We start from the raw sequence: 21,727 nt of genomic DNA on the forward strand, positions 1-21,727 counted from the left end.
TGGGTATTTGGGTATTTTAAAAAATAACATTTTTTTTATAAAACTTCATTCGAGTGAGGACACTTTTCATATAATGCCTAAAACTTGGGATTCATGTTGTTAAGCATAAGACATAGTCGAAATGACCAAATTTTAACAAATGAGCAGGTTTTAGCGACCAATTTGAAAAAATATGAAGTTTAACCGGCATGAAGCTCTACTAAAATTTTAATGTCCTCCATAAAATCTAAGTTACAGACAAAATTACATGTCTATGCCTTTCTAATTCTGTCATACTGAAAAGTTTTAATGAAATGACACATTTATGCACACTTATAAGCAGAAAACATGTGACACAATTTTTAAGGGTTTGTTTGGGAGAAATTTTTTAAAATATTTTTCCTCAAAATCATTTTCAACAATGAATTTTCTCTAACTTTTAAAGACACATTCTAAAAAAAATAATAAAAAAAAAAATTCATTTTCACTTGGACGAACTCTCATTCTCACAATTCATATCCTTGGTTGCATCAGCTTCTTGCTTTATTTTTTGTTGTTTATCTATTAAGAATGCGGGCACTTGTATCTACGTGAGTATCTAAGTCTCCCTTTGGCAAATTTTATAAATCAATTCCCATATTTCAATTGACGCAAAGTACGATCCACTTATCCAAGTACCATTCATTTTTGTCTATCTATAAATTAAATCACTTATAAAATCTTTCCAAACGAAGGCTAAATTATTCAGACTTTAATCATCCAACCAATATTTCTGAAGCTTGGAAGAGGGGAAGAGGAATATTAGAATCCATCTACCATGTGATAGCCGATTGGAAAACTAAAAATTGTATACAAAATATCAACCTTAATATTTAGAACGTAATGGCTAAATAAATCCACAATCATCGGATGAGGCCTTAGTAATACTGAAATATTTGTGAAAACTGAAAACAGAGATTTAACTTAGAGAAATGTGTGGAAAACTTGACACTACACTATCAGTACAGATCAAGTTATCACTATCTTTAGCAGATCTGTTGACATCATACCAAGTTTTTCCAACATCTTCTGAAAGAACTCTTTGATAATGTTCATGATGGGATGTTAAAGTGGAAAAGCCAAGATATCACGAATGCGAAAACCATGCAGGCGAGGAGAAAGTTAAGAAAACGGTGTCCATTTAAGCAACTTCGATTTTCTGTATTAATGAGTGCTGCAGCTGATGACGCGGTATTAGCTGCAGTAGAATTGCTTCCATTAGTTTGTTGTGCTGCCTCGATATAGTTTGGGCCAACCACATTCCGTGCAATCGAATTACAAATTTCACAAGTCCTGAAAATGACAAGCGAAGATGCTAATGGTGATGGTTAGGTGCCAACATCTATCACTAATACAGATTGAAATTCATGGTAATCATTCAAAGGCTAGACAATTAATTCCTTCCACTAGGGCGATGTACATTTTCGGAAGTTGATTTGGGACAACTATGAAACTGTACAAGTTCTTAATACAAGACGTTCAATTACTAAGTTGATGACGAAGAACATGCAAAAGATATATTGAGATAATATAGACACGCCGATATAGAATCTAGCTACCACTTCCGATTGGGATAGACATGTCTATGTGCGTTTACTCGTGAAAGAATGAAGGATAAATCAGATTTGTATACCACTATATCATATTCTTTGGACATTATGTACATCGAAAATGTTAAATATCTTGACACCAATGCTTTTATAGAAAGGAAAATAAAAATAGGGGTCGATTAGAGTTTTTTCGAATAACCGCAAGTGATTCAGCGTCAATTCGAAACAGAAACTTACATAAAAAATATTCCTGAACAGTTTTATGTCATTGAACACATACATAGCTGTCAAATTTCGGAATCTCAATATCATAAATAAACTATACAAAATGGAGTACCCACAAACAATATTCTCTCGCAAAAATACTGAATATTTCCAACAAAGGGTCAAATCTCACCTTTGATAAAGAGAAGGGAATCTCAAAGATGAGACAGCAATTAAACTTCATAAAAAGAAAAGAACAGCAAGGAATCATCGGTTTGAATTGGAGCTTAAACAGTCCTTTAAATACTTTAATTTTTTTGCTTTACCTCTTTTTCTCACCTTCTTTAAGCCAGATTATCTTAACATATTTTTCTACACTAAATTAATTATGGCATCTCTATCATAACTCTGACCAACATGGTACACTATGTTATTTCCAAACTTATTATTCCATATAATAATAATAATAATAATAATAATAACAGTCATGTCTTGATAGCCTCAAAACAAACAAGAACAACCTAAGAAACAAATCAGTAATATGAGCAAGAATTATATCAGATTCAAGTGATAGCAACCCAATTTGAAAAATAAAAAGAAAATTTTAAGCCCTTTGGATTACTCACTTGTTTCCTTTGATTTTGAACCAAGTCTCAGCACAATGCCTGTGAACAGCAGCCAAATCGTCTTTACAAGAACAGCCCAATTCAATGGCATCACCAGTTTCTGGGCTACTACTCACCAAACTCAAATGACAAATCCTACAATCTCTCTCAACTTTCCCCAAATGCATTTTATTTTCACCAATTTCTATGTCCACTACTGAAGAACAATCAGAAGAATCAGCCACGGATGAATTTCGCTCATATTCCAAATTCTCAGCCACCAAATTTTCGCCGTGCCCAGAGCCACAGGCAAAATTGTAATCATCATAGGAGCCATCACCTGCTGTAGAATAAAATTGAGAGTGACAAGAACCATCTTCCGCGTCGGAGGAACAGAGACTGCCCTCCTCCTTATTGGCCCCTTCGCCTCCCGAGGAGCTCCGGCGACCGCATTCTAAGTCTAGGCTAGATATTTCTAAACTAGCCATTGCAAAAGGAGTGCTATAGAGCCTTCAAGACTGAATCTTTATAGTCCTAATGTTCTATATTCTGCCTTTTTGTTGTGTATTTATGATTTCTGAGAGTATAAATACAAAAATTAATCAGTTTATATAGGATTAGATGATCCATTCAACTGCCCATTTGTACAGAAAATGTTGGGTGCTTTAGTTATGTAAAGTGAAAATGATGAGAGTGGAGTGGGCATTAGAAGGACAAGAACGGGAATCTGCAACATAACTCACTTTGTCCTGTAGATAAAAATTTTGTTATTTTTTAATTATATATTTTGTCAAATTTTATTAAAATGTATATTTTCTTGGTGTGTGTGAGTCAGAGAGAGGCTGGTTGTCTAGGTGGAGTGGGGTGAAGAACTCTCAGGATGATTCTTTATTTGTATTGTACACTATTGAAAAAGAAGCAGGGGAATATATAGGAAATGGACCATCATTTATACATTCCAATCCTTACACCTTGGTTGATATTGTCCTTGTTAGAAAAAAAAAATGATTGGTTAAAAAACTATATATTTTTAAACTATCAAATCACAATTTGTCATGTGGCAAAGTGTAAACCATGATTTTGGTGTACACCAAGCATGATTGATAGGAAATTTCAAGACTACATCAGCGTAATTCTCAATGGTGTGATGAAACTCTAATGAAGATCAACAGTGGTATTAAGGAAGTTACTCTTTAACTTTATACTTTAGGAAGTTCTCATGGATTTTCCAAATATTATTCGTTTGGATATTTTTAAAAAAACATTGATTTGTGTTACCCAAGCCACTTGCATGTTAGTCCCTTGCAATGGTAAATCTTTAATATTATTTAATTTACCTTATCAAAGATACCATAACAAGATAGTTAATTCAATTTCATTTCGGGTACAAGTGTAGAAGTTCTCTATAATCTTTTTGTTAATATTATGTTTCACACACTTCAGATATTTTTTTATAAGGAACTTTTATGATGCGACGAAAATGAATAGATGAAAAATGGAGTTACAATAAGTCTTACCATCAAATTAGCATATATAATACAACTTGTAATGATCAGAATGTTTGTTTAGAATTTTATTTAATTTGAAGACAGAATTAACAGAAATGTAATAGAATTATTAAACACATTTTATTAAACTCATCTAGAATTTCTGATGCATTTGATATTGGGTAAGGACCGAATGGATTGGATTATTAAACTATCAATCCATGAGCTCAACAACCCCACTTACACATGGGTAAGGAACGAACCGATTGTCAAATCATCATAGTTGGCTCACCACCAAACAATTGAGGCGGTAAGGCCCCAATTTTTGTAAAGGTCATAATGACAGAAGAATTAAAATTACGAAAAAATAATCACTAGCAAAATCACATACGAATTTGTCAGTAATTTACAACGGTACATTCAGCTATCACCGACAGTACTTTAATCGTTGATCGCCAACGAAACATTTGTTATTTTTTCACTTTTTATTTGAGTTTTTAAAATTAAAAAAATAAATAAATTATCAATGAAATATTAAACAAATAACAATGTGAAGAAAGAATATATGCTTTGTTTGTGACGATCAATGATGAAAGCATCATAGTTGATTGCAGACGACATTATCGGAGATAATTTGTTGGGCATTGTGTGGTGGTCATCACGAATAGGATTATTGTTAATAATTCCACTTGACTAATTTAAAAATGTTGATTTTTATTAAATATCACCGATGATCCTATCAACGATTAATTTTATTTTATTTTTTTAATTCTTTTTTCCAAAAGTCCCTTTAAGATTTTTGCCTAGAACCCCCAACTTGTTCAAATCGTCAAGGTTAATACATGTATAATCTGCAAAATCAAACGTCAATAAACTATATGGTTATTAAACTCTAAATTTTTGTTACATTTTGTAATATGATTTATTATTGTGGATAGTGTCCAACTATAAGCATTAAGGAGTTGAGAAGCAATGAGCTGATCTTTTGGTCTGCCATCATCTATCCATATTCTCATCTTTCTTTTGCTCTCACAGCGCCCGTCACTTTGGAACCATCCATCAACAACAAAATATTTGTAGGTCCACTTACGATATGTAATGGTTCACTAATTCGGTGCTACTATAAAAAAAAAAAAAAATGAACCCTTTTTTCTCTCTACATACAAAAACGATTCACCTTAATATCTTCTATAAAATTGAAAAATATCAGAATGATACGTAGTCGCTGAAAAGTGAATAATATAATTAACCTGCGCGCGTGCGCACAAACACAAAAAAAAATTGAATTCAAGGCTCTTGACATCAATCATGAACTGAGCGGTTAGTTGGGTTGTTGGCCAACCAACATAAGTATCCTAATAGACCTAAACGGTTGGGGTAAACTCATTGAAATTAAATACTATAATATAGCAGACTCAAAAGGTTGGGAAAAATTCAATGAAATTAATTTCTCCAATATAATAGACCTAAATGGTGGTAAATTCAATTCAATGAAATCAAATACTCCAATATAATTGACTTAAAAGGTTGGGGTAAATTCAATGAAATTAAATACTCCGAAAGATCTTGGTGGTTGATATTTTGGCTATCTTTCTTATTTTCTTCTTTTTTTTTTCTATTTGTAAAACGATATTTCGACTCATTTTACACTTAGAAGGGACGAATAGGTTTTTCAAGAATAAATTTAAATTTATTACAATAATATGCAATAAGTCACAAAGTATATGGTTAAGATATACAAGAAATAAGCCCTCCGGGGTATAACCTAGTGGTATAAAGGATAGGAGTGATGTTATCTCACGCCTTGCTGACAGCTGCAGTGTGGGAGTTCGATTCTTGAAATATGGAATTGGACTCATTGTAAGCGCAATGTACATGCAACTCTTGTTCCCTGGCCTGTTAGGACACATCTCGCGATTTACCTCTTTTACAAAGCTTTAGGAGTTGGACGGTAGGAACCATAAAAATTGGGGTTCAACCTTTTAAGACATACAAGAAATAAAGTTCTTGTCACCATAATCAATGAAGCAAGTTACGTATGCTGAATAGTAAATAATATCAATATTTGTTTACAAAGGGAAAACTCTTGAAGATCTCTTCAATTGAAAAAACCTCGAGGTACAAATAAATCATTTAGTTGGAAAAGATTGAACTTGCATATTTGATCCAAACACAACTAAATCTTAGTAAACACTTGCTCACAATTCGTAATCATCCGAAGAACTCAATTTTGTTTTTCAGCACCTATCTCAAAACCTCTTACTGATTTTCCCTTGTGAATCTCCAAGAACGAATTTGTTCTTCCTTAATCGGAACTTGGGTCAACTCTTATATTCATCAAAAATTTGATAACATTGTGTTTATTCAAATCTCATATCTTTTCTCTTATCCGTGATTTGAGATTTTATCTACAAGTTTAATATTCTATTAAATAGAAATAATTCATAATCATCCAGTTAGGATCAATCTAAACCACCCCCATTATGTATATGATTCAACAAGTCAACTATTAAACAACTTATTAGAAATACAAGACAGTCAATTCGAAATGTCACGAAATCCCCTGAAGAGATCCTAACTAAGAATTCTTGTGGTTCCGGAGATTCCAGCTACAAGAGAACCAGGAACGGAGAACTCCCCCCCCCCCCCTTCTGCCCAACTCTTTGGTCTTAAGAATACTGATTTTAAGAATGAGTGATTGCCCTTCTCCGACCCTTACTGCCCAACTTGAGAACAGATAGCTAATGCATTCCACTTATTGTATATGAATCTATGGTCGGTCCGTGAGCCCTGGATGCCAAAGGCGCCCTTGGGGGTGATCTCGTAGTTCCTACAGGGTGGAGATGATGAAATCAGTCCATGGATTTTCCTTCCTTTTCTTTTGCCGCATTTCGCTCAAAGGGTTGAAAGGAGATAGTGCATCAAGCTATTTGCAAGGGCCAAGTTGATCCTCTTTCCCAGGAATCTCTTCTACCAAGACATTTATCGAGGAAGCATAAATCCTTTTGAAAGAAGCTATTCGGAATAAATGGACTAGTTCCTACTTCAAGAACAAGCATAACATAAAGTAATTGCTCACTTTTTTCTTTAAAAATAAAATAAAATGTAATCAAGTGTCTTGATTCAAATTATGTAAAAAAGTCTCTCAACATAAAATGAATGAAAAGATTTATTCTGTATATAAATTGTATTTCATAGTTCTAGGTTATTTAGAAGTATTTAGACAGGCGCGAGACAGGCGATTTCCTAGTGCGGTACGGACGGTCACCTGGATATCACAGACGCTCCAGCACTTTTTATATGATCATTGAGCATACATGTTCTGAAAATTGTGCTCAAACGTCTTCTTGACAGTCCTTGAGCGGTAGTCATTCCACATCCATGATATTTTATAACATACTTAAACCAACTATCAATGCTCGTCAACATAACCCCAATTACAACTCGATTTATTGATCTTCAACACAACTTGTCAAAACTTACTCAGACCTAACACTGTTGATCAGACGCCTTCAATCCCTGAGATAGGTACATAGAAATAAAAAAGACTTCACATTACCATCCAATTTATTCACAGGCCTAAATCCATGTTGAATTATCTGTTTCACACAATATTGATGCAGGTCACATTTCTCAATCCAACAGGGTGGTAAAGAAGTACAAAAGGTTCCATAGTTGACTATTAGTGATAATTTTCCTAACCTTGTACATCTAGTGATATTCTTGCTAACCTTGTCCAAATTTCAACAGACCCTTTTCTCAAATCCAAACAAATTAGGAACGGAGTCTAGGAATAATTATTCAAGATCATCAAAGAATTATTCAAATAGATGATAGAGATCAAAAAGTTATCAGAACATCTAGCAGTTCCCATTTAAATAGGCATTACAAGTTCAAAGAGTAAAGCCAAAAAAATGAAAACATTACAGCAGAATTCATTCATTGAATTCAATATTTCTAAAAGGCAAAGGGAAGAAACTTGGATGGTAGGCTACTATTAGAAAACACGTTGACTTAGCATGCCAATCATCAATGCTATGCCTATGCATCGACGACCCTCTCCTCTTACTCCAATATGCCAACTGTGCATCAGTTTCCTCGTCTAGACGGGCTAAAGAGCAAGAAAATGACCTTTCAGATGTTTGTCCTGCACAACCTTTCCGCTCCCATGAACAAAAAATTGAATAATTTATCCGTATGATTCTAGGTCCATAATCTCATTAGTGCAGCTCAGTTCTTCTACTGACATATACAGCTATTAATTTTGGTGAATCGTGTAAATACAATAACTCAAATCACTTCATGCCCCTAAAGTTACCATTCATAGATAAAAATTGACTATTCGCTTAGGATGACGCTAGGTCAGGCACAATCCCCAAACTTAGTTTCTTCCCCTTTAAAACCTAGATTCTAATTCGTTCTACTCTCTTCAATTTCTGATTTGAAAATAACAGCTGCTACATCCTACCAATCACATTGTCCATGGCATTGATACTACTACTCTCCAACCCACTTCTGCGCCAAGCAACATTACTTATATCCGTAGCTAATGCGGCCAATTCATGGCTTAGGAGGGATGGAGGCTCAGCATAGTCAACAAATTCAGGACCCAATAAGCAGCTTCCTTGTGTCCCACCGCCTTGAATTTCACAGCAACCATGGCCACATTGGTGTGGGACCAACCGATCACCACAAGCTCCTTCGAGCAATTTACCGATCCCAACAGATTGGTTTGAGGATTGAATAGAGGGACCTTGCAAGGGAAGAGGCCCTGGACGTGGATTTAAACTTTCCGGGCCATCCAGTGAACTACAAACAGTAAATGCACTAATGCGAGCCACAGGACGGAATAGAGTGGGATGGTCCGTGGGCGGGTCGATAGATTGATCGTCCATGGATGGGTCGATATATTGACCTTCTGATTGAGCCCTCTCTTCTTGGTGGTCATGGTTGTCAGTTGCACGTTCCAGAGAGTTGACATCTTTCCCTCCAGAGGATTTATATGAGTTGGCATCACCATATGATGGAGTTTCTTCAGATGATGCTTTTGATTTTTCTGCACTATCATCCTCCATGACATTCACGGTTTCCAACTTAAATTTTCCAAGTTGCATGCAGCGGCGCCTCAACGTGGAATTCCAATGGTTCTTGATTGCATTGTCTGTTCTGCCAGGCAAAAGCCTGGCAATTGATGCCCATTTATTCCCATGTACAGCATGGGCCTCAAGTATGATGCAATCTTCTTCATCTGTAAGAAGTGTTGGCTCATTAAAGATATTGGACACAGGTATATTGGAACATCTCAAAGCGTTGATATAACAAACTCCTGAAATACTAAGAAAATCGATGAATACAAATAGAGCATGTCAATAAAGGCCAGACAGCATGAAATTGCTAACTTAGGACGAATAACTTTTCTTGGTATAGTATAAGTAGAAGTGAGCACACACCACACAGCCAAAAAAAAAAAAAAAAGAAGCCCCCCCCCCAAAAAAAAAAAAAAAAAAAAAAAAAAAAAAAAACTTGAATTTAGTAACAGGAACCAAAAAATAAAAGACAACGGAGAATGTGAATATAATTGTAACATTTTTATCTAGAATTGGGAATGCACATTGAATCAAAGCAAAAAATTGAGTTCTTCTAATTATGCTTTCGAAGAGATCATCAGTTACAGTCAAGCATGCACCACACGGCAAATATGCAGAAATTAGAATTTTAACAGTAACCAAAAACGAAAGGCAAACAAAGGATAAAAATCATCATTGTATATCTTTATTGAGAATTAGAATTGCATATTCAATCAAACCACAAAAAAAAAAAAGGGCTGCTTCTAATTATGTTTTCAAAGAGATCATAAGTTCCAATCAAGCAGCAAGGTCTCTTGACAAGAATGCAATGATAAGTGATACGAGTGTGCATAATGAGTCACTGCTCCTCCCCAACAAATCATAAAAGGGTTGCTGGCGCCTTCTACCATTAAATTTATGAAAAATACACAAATGTGATCAGAGTACAATCTAGTTACATGGAATCAAAAAACCGTAAAGCTACAAACCATAGGATATTAACTCCTCACTTCAACTTGATTCTTTAACTTTCATGAGCGGTCTACATGGCCAAATCATTTTAAGTCCTCAAGAGAAGGTTCTAGGTGAGGTGCTAATGTGGATGTCTGGACAATTGTCATGATTCTAAATAATGGTAGTGCCATTACGAATAGATTTGCATGACTTAGCTAATGCCAAGCCTAAGAAATTAAACAAGCAGAGGTAAAAATGCTGACAACTCAGGTTGGTCATATTTTCCTGCTACCTCATTTAGCACCAAAGGTATAAAGCAAAGTTGGTAGAACGAGCAGTGCCCAACAAAGTTAAAGGCAGCTTGTTTCATTGAATAAAATTGTAAGTATTGACACTTCCACTTCTCTTTCAATCAAAACGGTAATCAATTTCGAATCAATGATTTGTAGGTTGTAGTGTTCATCATTTTCGTTGTCCTGCTGCATCAGTAGACTATGACAATACTTTCTCATGGAAAAACCATTTAAAATTGCCATTATCAGGTTAAAATAGATGATCGAACTTAAATATACTTACACTGCATAAGAAGAGATTAATCAATTGATTCAAACAAAGTATTTGAAATCTACTACCCATGATAACTGATTTGAAATTGAAAAGTGGCATAGAGAGAACATAGTTTTACCCTTTTGATAGTTTTACCCTTTTGCTTCTTTAAAACTGCTCAAGTATTTCCTCAAGTTTACATTGCAATGCAACTAAACTTTTTAAGGCCAAAAACAGGCTCTCCGAACTTCATATTCGATACTACCAAGAACAAAACTTACTCGACGATGAGATATAATGTAACCAAACACCTAGGCCCATGAACCAAAAAACCCTACGCCTCTAACAGGTTCCCTGAGCAGCTGGGGAAAAAGAAAACTTCACTTCCTCCAAAAATCATGGCAATATGCTTGAAAATATCTCAGCAATCCAAATTTCTAGATTCTCTCAAACTAACATGGTCACATCCATTGACAGCCTATAAGAAGAGGTTTATTCATATATACTGTAGTATACATGCAATAATTTTCTTCAATTATTATCTCATATCCTTACACTGACTTGGGGGTCGGAGAGGCAACAGATTAGTATCTCGCATTTTTTCAGGTCATCAGAGCAGTGGAGAAGCTCACTCCAGCAACATCCCATTTTTTTAAATCAATAACAGATTAAAAATTGCAGTCCACAAAATAAGCATAAAAATGACAAAATGTAATTATACAAAAATGCGATAGGGGTATGAAATAACCAGTAAAGGGCTTGCGTTTGACGGCAGGATCTAGTTGATTGCACCACCGGAGGCGGCAAGACTTTCCGGATCGGCCAGGAATTCCTCGAGCAATGAGGCTCCAATTCCTCGCTCCGAAGTTGCTGACGAGTTGACTCAATATCGCGTCCTCTTCTGGTGACCATGGCCCCTTAATTTTGTCCAACGACTTGTTACTCCCTTGGCCACCGCCGCTGCCATTTCTCAGCCTTTCCATATCATTGTCATCTCTGGGCGAACATCCGCCTATGATGGTGGAGTCTCCATCGACGGCAATGGGTTGGGTCTCCAATTCCATTGATTTTATAGTTACAAATTTTATTTGTTTGGGTTTATAGTAGCGCCTAAAGATTAAAGTAGTAACTGAGTAACTGTAGGCAATGACAGGTGAATAGACTAGTCGGGCAAATTATAAGGGGACGTAAACCCACCCCTTTTGTTACTTTTCCTACAGTGCATACAATAACAGCGACATGAGTCATGTTTAATTTTAATTTTGTAATTTCAACTACTTAAAAAGTGATCTCTAATTTCAGCTAACTAATGCGTGTTTGAAAATTTCGCCCGTTTTAGGGCTCCATTAAAAACAAATTTTAGGAAATAACTATTTTGGATTAGTGATTTTTTTAAGAATGAGTGATTAAAAAAAGAGAAAAAATTTTAAATTTACGTGTAATATTATTTTATTAAAAATTGTGTGATCGAAAATAAGGTAAAAAAAATGTGTTTTTGAAATAATTGAATCCAAACAAGGGCTAAAAGGAGCTTTTGAGATTCAAAAATTACTTTTGAATTAGTTTGATAAATTTTATAAAAGTGCTTATACTCTTTATAAGAATTTTAAAGGAAGCCAATGAAGAAAAACTCTTGAAAATTAATTAACATAGCTTTCTTGTGAAAGTTTTCTACAAGAAGCAAATGCAAAAATCCAATCAAATGAACCCTGAGTTGACTTGAACATTGCCGCACAACATCTAACATTAATCAAAGTTGAATTGTATCGCAAATTATTTATTCTGATTCGCGTGATTAAAAAGATAAATTAACAAGATAATTTTTATACATAGGTACTTGTATTGCCTCGAAAGTAAAATCATCTACCCATAAAATTTACGAATGCGACATAATAGAGCACTAAATTCCACAACAGTGAAAATTGCTATTAAAGAAGGTTTGGTGACTAAACCTCAAGTACTACGAAAATAATGTTCAACTCAATTTCAAAAATTAAATTTATTACTTATTAATACAAAAATATTTTAATAAATATATTCATATCTCATCAATTCCAATCCAAAACACTGTATATATTTGATTACCACTCTTCTCTCATCAACATAATGGTATAGTTCATCTATAAATTGGCTAAATTAATCAGAAAAATGCGGGAGCGGGAGCAGGAGCATCAGCAACGAAATCGGAAAATGATGGAGCCGGGGCATCAGCGACAAAATCAGCAGAGTCGGTGGCCACCGGACCAGGGGCGGCACCACCGCCGCTGCTCAAAAGAGCCAACATGGCACGGCGGGGGTTCGACTTTTGTTTCTCACAAACAGCCGGCAAATATACTCCTGAAAATTGTTGTAAAACATCATTAATTATTGTAAAATAACTTTTAGAAAATGGAAAATTTAGCGATGTGTCCAATATTTTATAAAGAAAATACTTTAATTAAAGTTCAAGAAATTGAAGGGCAAGTAAAGGATAAAACTCCTTTTTACAATCTTTAGGCACACTGAAAGATTTATTCCAAAGAGACAATATTCGACCATGCAACTCTTGACAGCGTAACGTGTCGTGATTAGAGAATTTATTTATTAGTAGATTTTAAAATAATTTTTTCCAGTCGAAGTTAGAATAAGTCATATATTTTGAAAAGTAACTTCTTATAACTTTCTTACTTTAACCAACCAAATTTCTAACTTCAAACTTGTCACACACATTGAAAATAGACCAAGTCCACGGTCGATAAGATCTAGAAATAAAAGTCGAATTTAATTAAAGTAAGCAATTTTTAATTTTTAAGCTTCGCTGGCCAATCAAACTTCTCACATAGGTAGAATTAGAAGTAGAAAAGTCAATTTATAATTATCAAATTGTAAATAGTAAAAAACACCAGATATAACTCTAGAAATATTTATGAAAGTTACACGCTTACCAAATCTTTAATTAGAAAAATAAATCTATATTTTAGACGAGATAATTAACAAAACATAATAAATTCTAACCTTCGCCAGCGGCAAGGTTGAAGTAGAGGTCAACAATGTTAGGGCAGTTCTGGTAACAAGCCGGCGAGCAAAGACTGGCGGTGAACTGCGGGGCAAGGAAGGCATCAGACGAAATTCCGACGAAGCTCCGATCAACCCCGCATGCATTAACACATTGATCAGACTCTATATATCCGGCAATTCTTTCAACAACCACTTCTGATGTTTTGCATGTATATTCCAGCTTTCCTTCTTGATTTCGGTAATTCTCCAACACACATCTTTTACCAGAAGATGCAATTGCAAAGGAACAGAGATTTGTAGGCAAAGTTTCACAGATCACCTCCCCTAAAACACCAGAAAATAGACATGTATACGCATGAATCCTTAAATATTTACCTAGTTGTAACTAGCATATGTAAATTATAATAAGTGCAGATAAATTTGTACCTAGTGTGCCTTGTAGGAACATGGAGAATGCAAAGAAGAGGGTAAAAGACAGTTTCGTTGAAGAAGCCATGGATTGTTTTTGGTTGTTCGTGAGATATTTTCTTGGAAAATAATTTGTTGAAGAACTAAATGAAGAGAATCAAATGGGTTTTGTGAGGAACTTTCAATGTAGAGTCTGTCTTTATATAAGGATCATTGGATGTTTGAGTGGAGCCCACACGTTTTATAACAAAAAAATATTTATATTTTGAAATTTATTCCAATTTGTACAAATACTATTACTATTACTATAGTATAATTTCCTTTGATTTTTATTAAGGTTCATGGAAATATGCTATTCATTTCTTGTTGAAACTTAACAAAACGTGTTGGGTTGTCTGCATATTGAAGTTTCGTCCTCTGGAAGATTCCCCAACCCTCTTGCCACGTTCTCAAGTCCATTCTTGTTATTCATTCAACATTTTGCCTTCGACATCGATTACGTTTTAAAGTCTAGTCACCTCTATTAATATAGTTATTTCCCTTTTAAATGGTTGAAATGGGTCAAGTAGAGTTGATTTTGAAAAATAAAATATTATTAAAATTGTTGAAAACGAGAAAATAAAATCATATAATTTCAAAGTGAAGAACTCTTTTCTAAGTTTTTATATATTTTGAATTTCTTTTCTTCCCATCTTCTTTTTTTCTCTCTCTTCCATATTATCTATCTGTATATTATTATTATGTATAAACAATGTTACTCATCTTGATGACTAATCAAATAATCGGGTAAAAACTATTGATCTTACATTGTTCAATTTGACAAGGTCTAGAACTCAAAATTGGAAGTTGAAGGGTCAATGTTGAATGAGGAACAAGAAATTGGACTCGTCAATGACGGTCCTGCTCTCTTTCACATTGCGTGACAAGTTGATCAAGGCGTGTTTACCTATGATAGGTGGAATTTCATTATAAAAACATAATTTTGAATTTTATGTAGAAGAAAAGGCTGCGGTGATTTCATAACTGAATAATCAAATGGGAATTAAAATCAAAGTAACCAAGTAATTTCATTTCCACACAAACTTTTAGTAATATCTTAAATCTTGAGCTTCTACCATTAATCGAGTGAAATTAGGTTAAGAAATGTGGTAAATCAGTTCTAGTATAGATCAAGACGTGCCATGTGACTCATTTGAGATCAGCAAATTAGTTCATCGTGGAATCAATAATTGATCGTAGTAAACTTTGATAGATAGTAGATTAGACATCTAATCTATTTTTAGTACACATTATGGTTTAAAATATATGTGATAATTAAATACGAATGATGAAAAGGAAGGAGACTTGTGCTGTATTAGACAATTGTACCTTTAAATTAATTGCATGATAAAACTCAATGTTATTTGGGCCAGAAATAAGAGACTAAGTCAATGAAATTGATATGACGTATAACGAATATGTCTGCATTTGGGTTAATTGAGTTCTAAATTTGTAATTATGGTATAAATAATGGGCAAATTTATCTTCCTTCTCCTCGTTACTTATTTATACCACAGAGAATTAAATGTTGTGTCTCCCACGTCTCAATATTCTCAACCACTTCACCTATTTCCATTTCCCATTGAATAAGTGGCCTACATGATCGTTCGAGCTTTTGCTTTTCGATAAAAAATTTCAAATTAGAGTAATATTATAGTCATGTATCCTAACAATAAGTTTCATACATTCTTTTAAATTTGATTAGACACTATTTAGATTAAAAAAATAAGATGTTAAAATTTGTCAATTATTTTATCTAATTTTACTCAATTCAACGTACCTAATAATCTGATTACTCCCGATATATGTTAGCGGCTAGACATGATCCGATTTATTTCGATTCTCTTTAGAATCGAACCGAACCAAATTTTCATATATTTAGTAAGTAAAATCGTAGAATCCAAATTTGATTATGGAACAAATGGGTTCGGTTTAGTTCCATTCGATTACCTAGTCCCGTACAATAATTAAAATTTTTAATATTTAGAATAATGTTACATTAATTTAACTAATGACATGTTAAATCTTAGTTTTTAAAAAATAACATAGTCCAATCCTGTGATATCTTTTGTACCTCTCTTTATTAAGTTTTCGTAGATTTGACTGTTAAAATCGTAAGAGAAAGGCAGCGAACTCAAAATAATGAAGGGAGGCACAGTTAATCTTTCAATTTGATTTCCTCAAAATAGAAGAAACGACACTACGATAAAATAAGAGATTTGGGTAAAATTTAGATTGATTTGTTTAAGCTTATGCTTGGGTTGAAATTTAGAAATAGGCAAATCTATTTTGGTTTGGGCTAAATTAATTAGTTAGCAAATTTATTTTTTTTAAAAATAGTTGACTTATTTAATATCAAAAAAATAAAAATAGGGAGATTTTGTTTTTCGATTCTTGGTTTAGAACTGAGAATCGAACCGAACCGAACTGAACCAAATTCGTCAGTTCTCAATTAAGATATTTGTTCAGATATTTAATTTAAGGAGAATCGCACGATTTAGTTAGATTCGATTTGGGTTCGGTACAAAAATTTTGTCTATCCCTATTAGTGGCAAGTTTTTCAAGATTAGCAAATATTAAACATAAATGATGTTGGAGACAAACAACATGCGTCGGTGAGATCAAGTAATTAATCTCTCTTTCCCATTGCGTAAGCACTACTCATGGGTTGAATCCATGAGCCATGTTTATATGGCATTTAAGTGTCATAAAGTTGACAAAAGGCAAAAGCAAAGCTGAAATCACAAAATAATTTAGGGTCCATTTTATAGGTTTTTAAAAGTTAAAAATCGATTATGAAATTAAGATGCTGGTTTAGAACGTGTTTGATAATTTTTTGAAGTATTTTGTCTAGTTAGAAAACCTTTAATATTTAGAGGGAGTTGGCTTACGGTAACTTTTTCATAAAACTTTTCTAAAAAAAGAAAAAAACATGAAAAAAATCTATCAAACGAATCTTTAATTAGATTGCACATAAAATTAATCATGTATTTAAGATATATAAATAATAAATAAATAAAATTTTAATCTATTATTCAGTGGAGGCAATCCGGTCAAGACTGTGACTTGACTTGTTGTACACATTATCAAGCAAATAAATGTTTGGCGTTAAAATTAGATGGGTAATTATTTCAATATTAAGTAGGTCACCCGTTACTGGATTGTGGGGCACGGTAGAAATTATTATGATTGGAAAAAATAATCAAGACTCCGTAGACAATGTTTGTTAGTTTACCACCTAAATTTTTGTGGCTCTATTTGTTTCAAAAGAAAGTGGAAAAAAACCAAAGGATGGGTAGAAAATCTGGTCATAGCAAAACAAACCCTGTCAATACGATTATCGTTATGTCGTTTCAACGTTTCTTTAAAAGTTCAATTTCATGTTAATTATATGAAATTATATACACATATTATTCAATTAAAAAAATAAATTAATGCTTGATATGCTAATTGAAAAATAGTCTAATATTTGAAATATAAAGAAATTTTTTTATGGACGATTTTATTTTCAAAAAGCAATGCAGCCATTTCTTATTTTCCCAAAATATTCTCTCAGTGTTAAGGGTTAAATGCTATCTATCTAGAATGACAGTTGTGCTACATGTATATTACAATTTACAGACTAATTTACCAACAGATGATGAGACGAGATTTGACTTTTGACTGAATTCAAATCTCGTCATCTAAGAAAAAAAATCTCTCCCTCTCCTTTTGACAACTTATCAATCTGTATAAAATCGTGTAAGGGATAATGTACAACAACCATTTTTCCTAGAATGGATAGCAGTCTAAGTGAATGACATTAAGTGGTCTGACCTGTTTAATATGAGTATCGTCTGAATAAATAGCATCAGCCATATTTAAAAGAATGTAAAGCAATTGTATTCAATAAATTTAAAATTAAGTTTATATATAAAAAAAAAACGAAGATTATAATAACAAGTATATTTCAATTTGTAACAGAAATAGCCTGATTATCTCCTTAACTAAACTTGCAGGGATAAAGGCCGGCAAGGATATGGACTATGACTTAGCCTCTATTTGGGTCCTAACCCACACTAATTGAAAAAGGGAAAGTTTCATAAGTGAGAAATTAAGTATGGTATATTTTAAAATTAAGAAAATAAGTTCAAAATTCAAAAATTAGATTTTTATTAAAATTTATTTATGATTTAATTATTAATTTAATATATTTAGGTCACATATCTATACAATTTGGTCACGAATTAACAATTTAATTACTAATTTATTATTTTTTTGTCACAAATAAAAAATTTTATGTCACAAATTATTTTATGATCACAATTCAAAAGTTTTGCAGGTCATAGTTTGGTCATCAGTCACAAATCAAAAAATTAATTAATCCTGGATTAATTTTTAGTCACAACTTATTTCTCAATCACAAATAAAAAAATTTATAGGTCACATATTATTTTTCGGTCAGGAATAATTTTTTTATAGGTCACAGATTATTCATTAGTCATAGAATCAAAACTTTTATTGATCACAACTCATATATTCATTTCAAATTATTAGATTAATTGGTCAAGATTAATTTTTGTATCACAACTTAATCAATTGCAAGTCACAGACACAAATTTAAGGTCACAAATTATTTATCCATCACAAATTAACCAATTATTGATCACATTCAACCAATAAGTTGGTCACACACCCCCACAACACTTGTGACCATCACGTAGCCATTTCTTAAATCAGCACCACCACTACACCACTGCCACCGCTTGAACCACTACCACCACCGATAGCAACATTGTTGTCTCAACCAAAAAATCAACTCCAACATTATCATCGCCACAGCCACAACCACACCAACACCACTGTCATTGCTACAGCACCACAATCATCTCACCATCACGACAGACCAACCATAAAACTCCACAAATCTACCACACAACCACAAATCCACCACCCCGCCACCGCCACTACGACCACAACCACCGTTCCCACCATCGCACCGCACACCTCCACCACACATCACCTCTCACCCAACCACCACATCACCACCGTACCTACAACAACCCAGTATGACAGTGCCATATTACCATCCCTGTGTAGTCAACCCCGTAACACCTCCACTGCTTCACATCGCGACAAATCGAGGCGGTTGCAAACCCCCTCTCTACATCGCTGCCCTTCCAAAATCACCACCGTCGCCGCCACACCACCACCACCAAAATCCCCAAACTCGACGTGCAGAATGGAGCTGCCAAAGTAGACGAGGCTACAAATCGCGCCTGCAGTGCGGGCGACAGGTGCACTGCTGTCACGGAGCATTGGCAGCAATTGAGGGATGACGTCACCAGAGAAGTTGAATAAAAAGAGATGGTCTCTGGTAGTTCTGCCCACGATAGTCACGGTCAGAGATCGTGTACATCAGTACTGTTGTTGCTACAAGGTGTGATTTTGCCGAGTTTGGAGCCATCGAAGATAGAAGACGGTATGGAGCTAGAGATTGAGAAGAGAGGCTGTGACGAGATGGGGGAGAGGGAGAGGGAGAGGGAGAGGGAGAGAGAAGAAATTAGGGTTTTGAAATGAAATTTTTTAATTAATATTAATTTTTAAATATAAGATTTTTTGATTTTTGAAAGATTAAACTACCCATCTGATTTTAGAATACATGATTTTTAAGGTAGGTTATTGTGTAATTTTCACATTGAAAAATGACCCAAACACTACCATTTTTTTCTCTTTTAAATAGCTTTAGATTTGGAAAAATTGGACGGGGATGTCCAACTTATGGATCTAGTAATAAGTTGGTCCTTGACCTCTAAATATGAACATTTTACTCTCCGACTTTTCAATTTCCTCACATCAGCACTTTTTATAGATTGAAATTGCCCAATTTATATTAGTAATTTTTACATGCTTTAAAGACATTTTTAATCTATATTAATCCTTAAAGAAGATATAATTCTTAAAGAAGGTTACAACAAGGTTGAAATAAATTTTGACAACGATCAGTGTCCATATTGACTATTTTGATAGAATAATGTTATTTAGCACCAATGATGCAACAACATTAATATAGGTGACAATAAGTGACAGATCAAATTTAATGTACAAATATAGAACTCATTTAATAAGGTGAGTAATTTGTCACTTGATGTCATGTAGATTGACATTTTAACACCAAGAATGCCAAATAGCATTAGAATTTTTCAGCTTAGAAAGGGAAGGATGGCCATTTTTTAAGGGAGATTTTTCTATTTGACCTATCACTATTCCTTTTCATGGAAAAGTCTATATTACCCTTAATGAAATGATTCTTTCTATATTACAATATATATTCTAATCTTTTAAACATTTTATCTTATATTTACTCTATTTTGAATATTTGAATATAATTTCATTCTATGATCTAATAAATTGGAATAATCTGTAATATATTGTTCACATTTATTATTTAATATATTATATTCTTTAGAAGATACATCCATATTTTCTAATTGAGAATATATGTTTTTTATTATTTCTAACATTTTTTTTAATAAATTATCCAATCATTTAATTGTATATCTTGGCATTTATTCATACAAATAATCATTAAATTATGCAATTAATCCCTTTGATTCTCTAAGATCTAAAAAGATTCATTCTAATTTTAGGAAAAATTTAATAGTTTTATTTTATGTTTGATCTGGATCCTTATTCATAGAACCGAGTAACCTTTGAACTCTGAATATGTAAACTGCTTCTTTCAACGGCCTCCTGCCTTCACAAAATCTTTACAATTTCAACTTTTTACTCTCACTGTATCAATCTTAAAGAATAAAATTCTAGACTTTTGTTAAAAAAAAAAAAAAAAACTCTCTTTTTGCTAAAATAAGAAACTTTCTATTAGATCCTTCAAAAATCGTTGGGAATAAAGATTTAGAAACTCATAGTGATATCAAAATACTGGAATTTTATTTCTATCAGAAATTTTACAAGGTTTCTATTTGGTATGCAAGAATTTCTAGAAAAACTGGTTTTTCAAACTAAAGATGGCTTAGGAGTGGCTATTGATTGTAATTCGAGATTTCAAGATGATTTCTATCTATTACAATGCCTCTATTTATATAAGTCTATGAGATTTTATTACATCATTGAATACATCAGCAAAGACACGCTTGCCTCTATTATTTTTCTCCTTGGGCCTACATCTTCACATGTTTCTTCAATTTTTTTATCCAAAGAGCATCTTTCTCTATTATTTTCATTTATCTTTTATGTCTTTACATGCAAATGTATTATTGTCCTCCATATAGCTTTGTCAAAGGTACTCTATTATTATCTTCTTTTTTCACATGCGGTTGGGGCACTCTTTTGGCTGGCAGGATTCTTTTATAGTGGTAGGACATCCTGAAAATTGATGTATTTCGAATCTTGTAATATAATCCTTCAATATTTCTGATTTTCCATGTCCTTGATTTGATACTAGCATCCAGTTTTCATATTGGCACAGGCATGAGAATTTTTTATCAAACAAATTTTTGCCAATGTTGTAAATAGCTTTAATTCCAAGTGTTTTTCTATATTTGATCCATGATTTTGTCACTATTAGAACTTTTTTTTTATCATTTTTCACCATATCTATTTGGAAGTTGGCTGCTACATATCCAATTGATATTATAAGTTCAACTGGATAATAAATAACTCCATCGTATTCAGGTAGGGATGTCAAAAAAGCTGAGCCGCTCGTCAGCTCAGTTTGTGAAAATGGGGCTCGTGGACGGCTCGGGCTCGTAAAATCACGAGCCAAGCGGGCCTCGCTAGGAGGCGAGTCGTTCGTGGGCTTGAACGAGCCACGAGCCGCTCGGCTTGTGGCTCCCCCCCCCCCCAAAAATAAA

At 33.6% G+C, this 21,727-nt stretch overlaps 3 protein-coding genes across 3 annotated transcripts; all 3 read right to left on the reverse strand.

Moving 5' to 3' along the window:
- Positions 1–809: 809 nt before the first annotated feature.
- Positions 810–3,107, reverse strand: LOC111403280. The gene is made up of 2 exons (XM_023031715.1): positions 2,399–3,107; positions 810–1,311 (listed from the first exon to the last, which is right to left on the reverse strand). The coding sequence occupies exons 1-2, from the start codon at positions 2,863–2,865 to the stop codon at positions 1,071–1,073; spliced, it is 708 nt and encodes a 235-aa protein (XP_022887483.1). The 5' UTR covers positions 2,866–3,107; the 3' UTR covers positions 810–1,070.
- Positions 3,108–7,671: 4,564 nt separating this feature from the next.
- On the reverse strand, positions 7,672–11,718 carry LOC111403281 (transcription factor MYB1). The gene is made up of 2 exons (XM_023031716.1): positions 11,179–11,718; positions 7,672–9,112 (listed from the first exon to the last, which is right to left on the reverse strand). The coding sequence occupies exons 1-2, from the start codon at positions 11,492–11,494 to the stop codon at positions 8,322–8,324; spliced, it is 1,107 nt and encodes a 368-aa protein (XP_022887484.1). The 5' UTR covers positions 11,495–11,718; the 3' UTR covers positions 7,672–8,321.
- A 605-nt stretch (positions 11,719–12,323) lies between these two features.
- On the reverse strand, positions 12,324–14,014 carry LOC111403282. Its single transcript, XM_023031717.1, has 3 exons — positions 13,854–14,014; positions 13,425–13,751; positions 12,324–12,767 (listed from the first exon to the last, which is right to left on the reverse strand). Exons 1-3 carry the CDS (start codon positions 13,921–13,923, stop codon positions 12,571–12,573), a joined length of 594 nt encoding a protein of 197 aa, XP_022887485.1. The 5' UTR covers positions 13,924–14,014; the 3' UTR covers positions 12,324–12,570.
- Between the last annotated feature and the right edge of the window lie 7,713 nt (positions 14,015–21,727).

Source organism: Olea europaea, chromosome 11 (assembly GCF_002742605.1).
Source record: "Olea europaea var. sylvestris chromosome 11, O_europaea_v1, whole genome shotgun sequence".
Taxonomy (NCBI): domain Eukaryota; kingdom Viridiplantae; phylum Streptophyta; class Magnoliopsida; order Lamiales; family Oleaceae; genus Olea; species Olea europaea.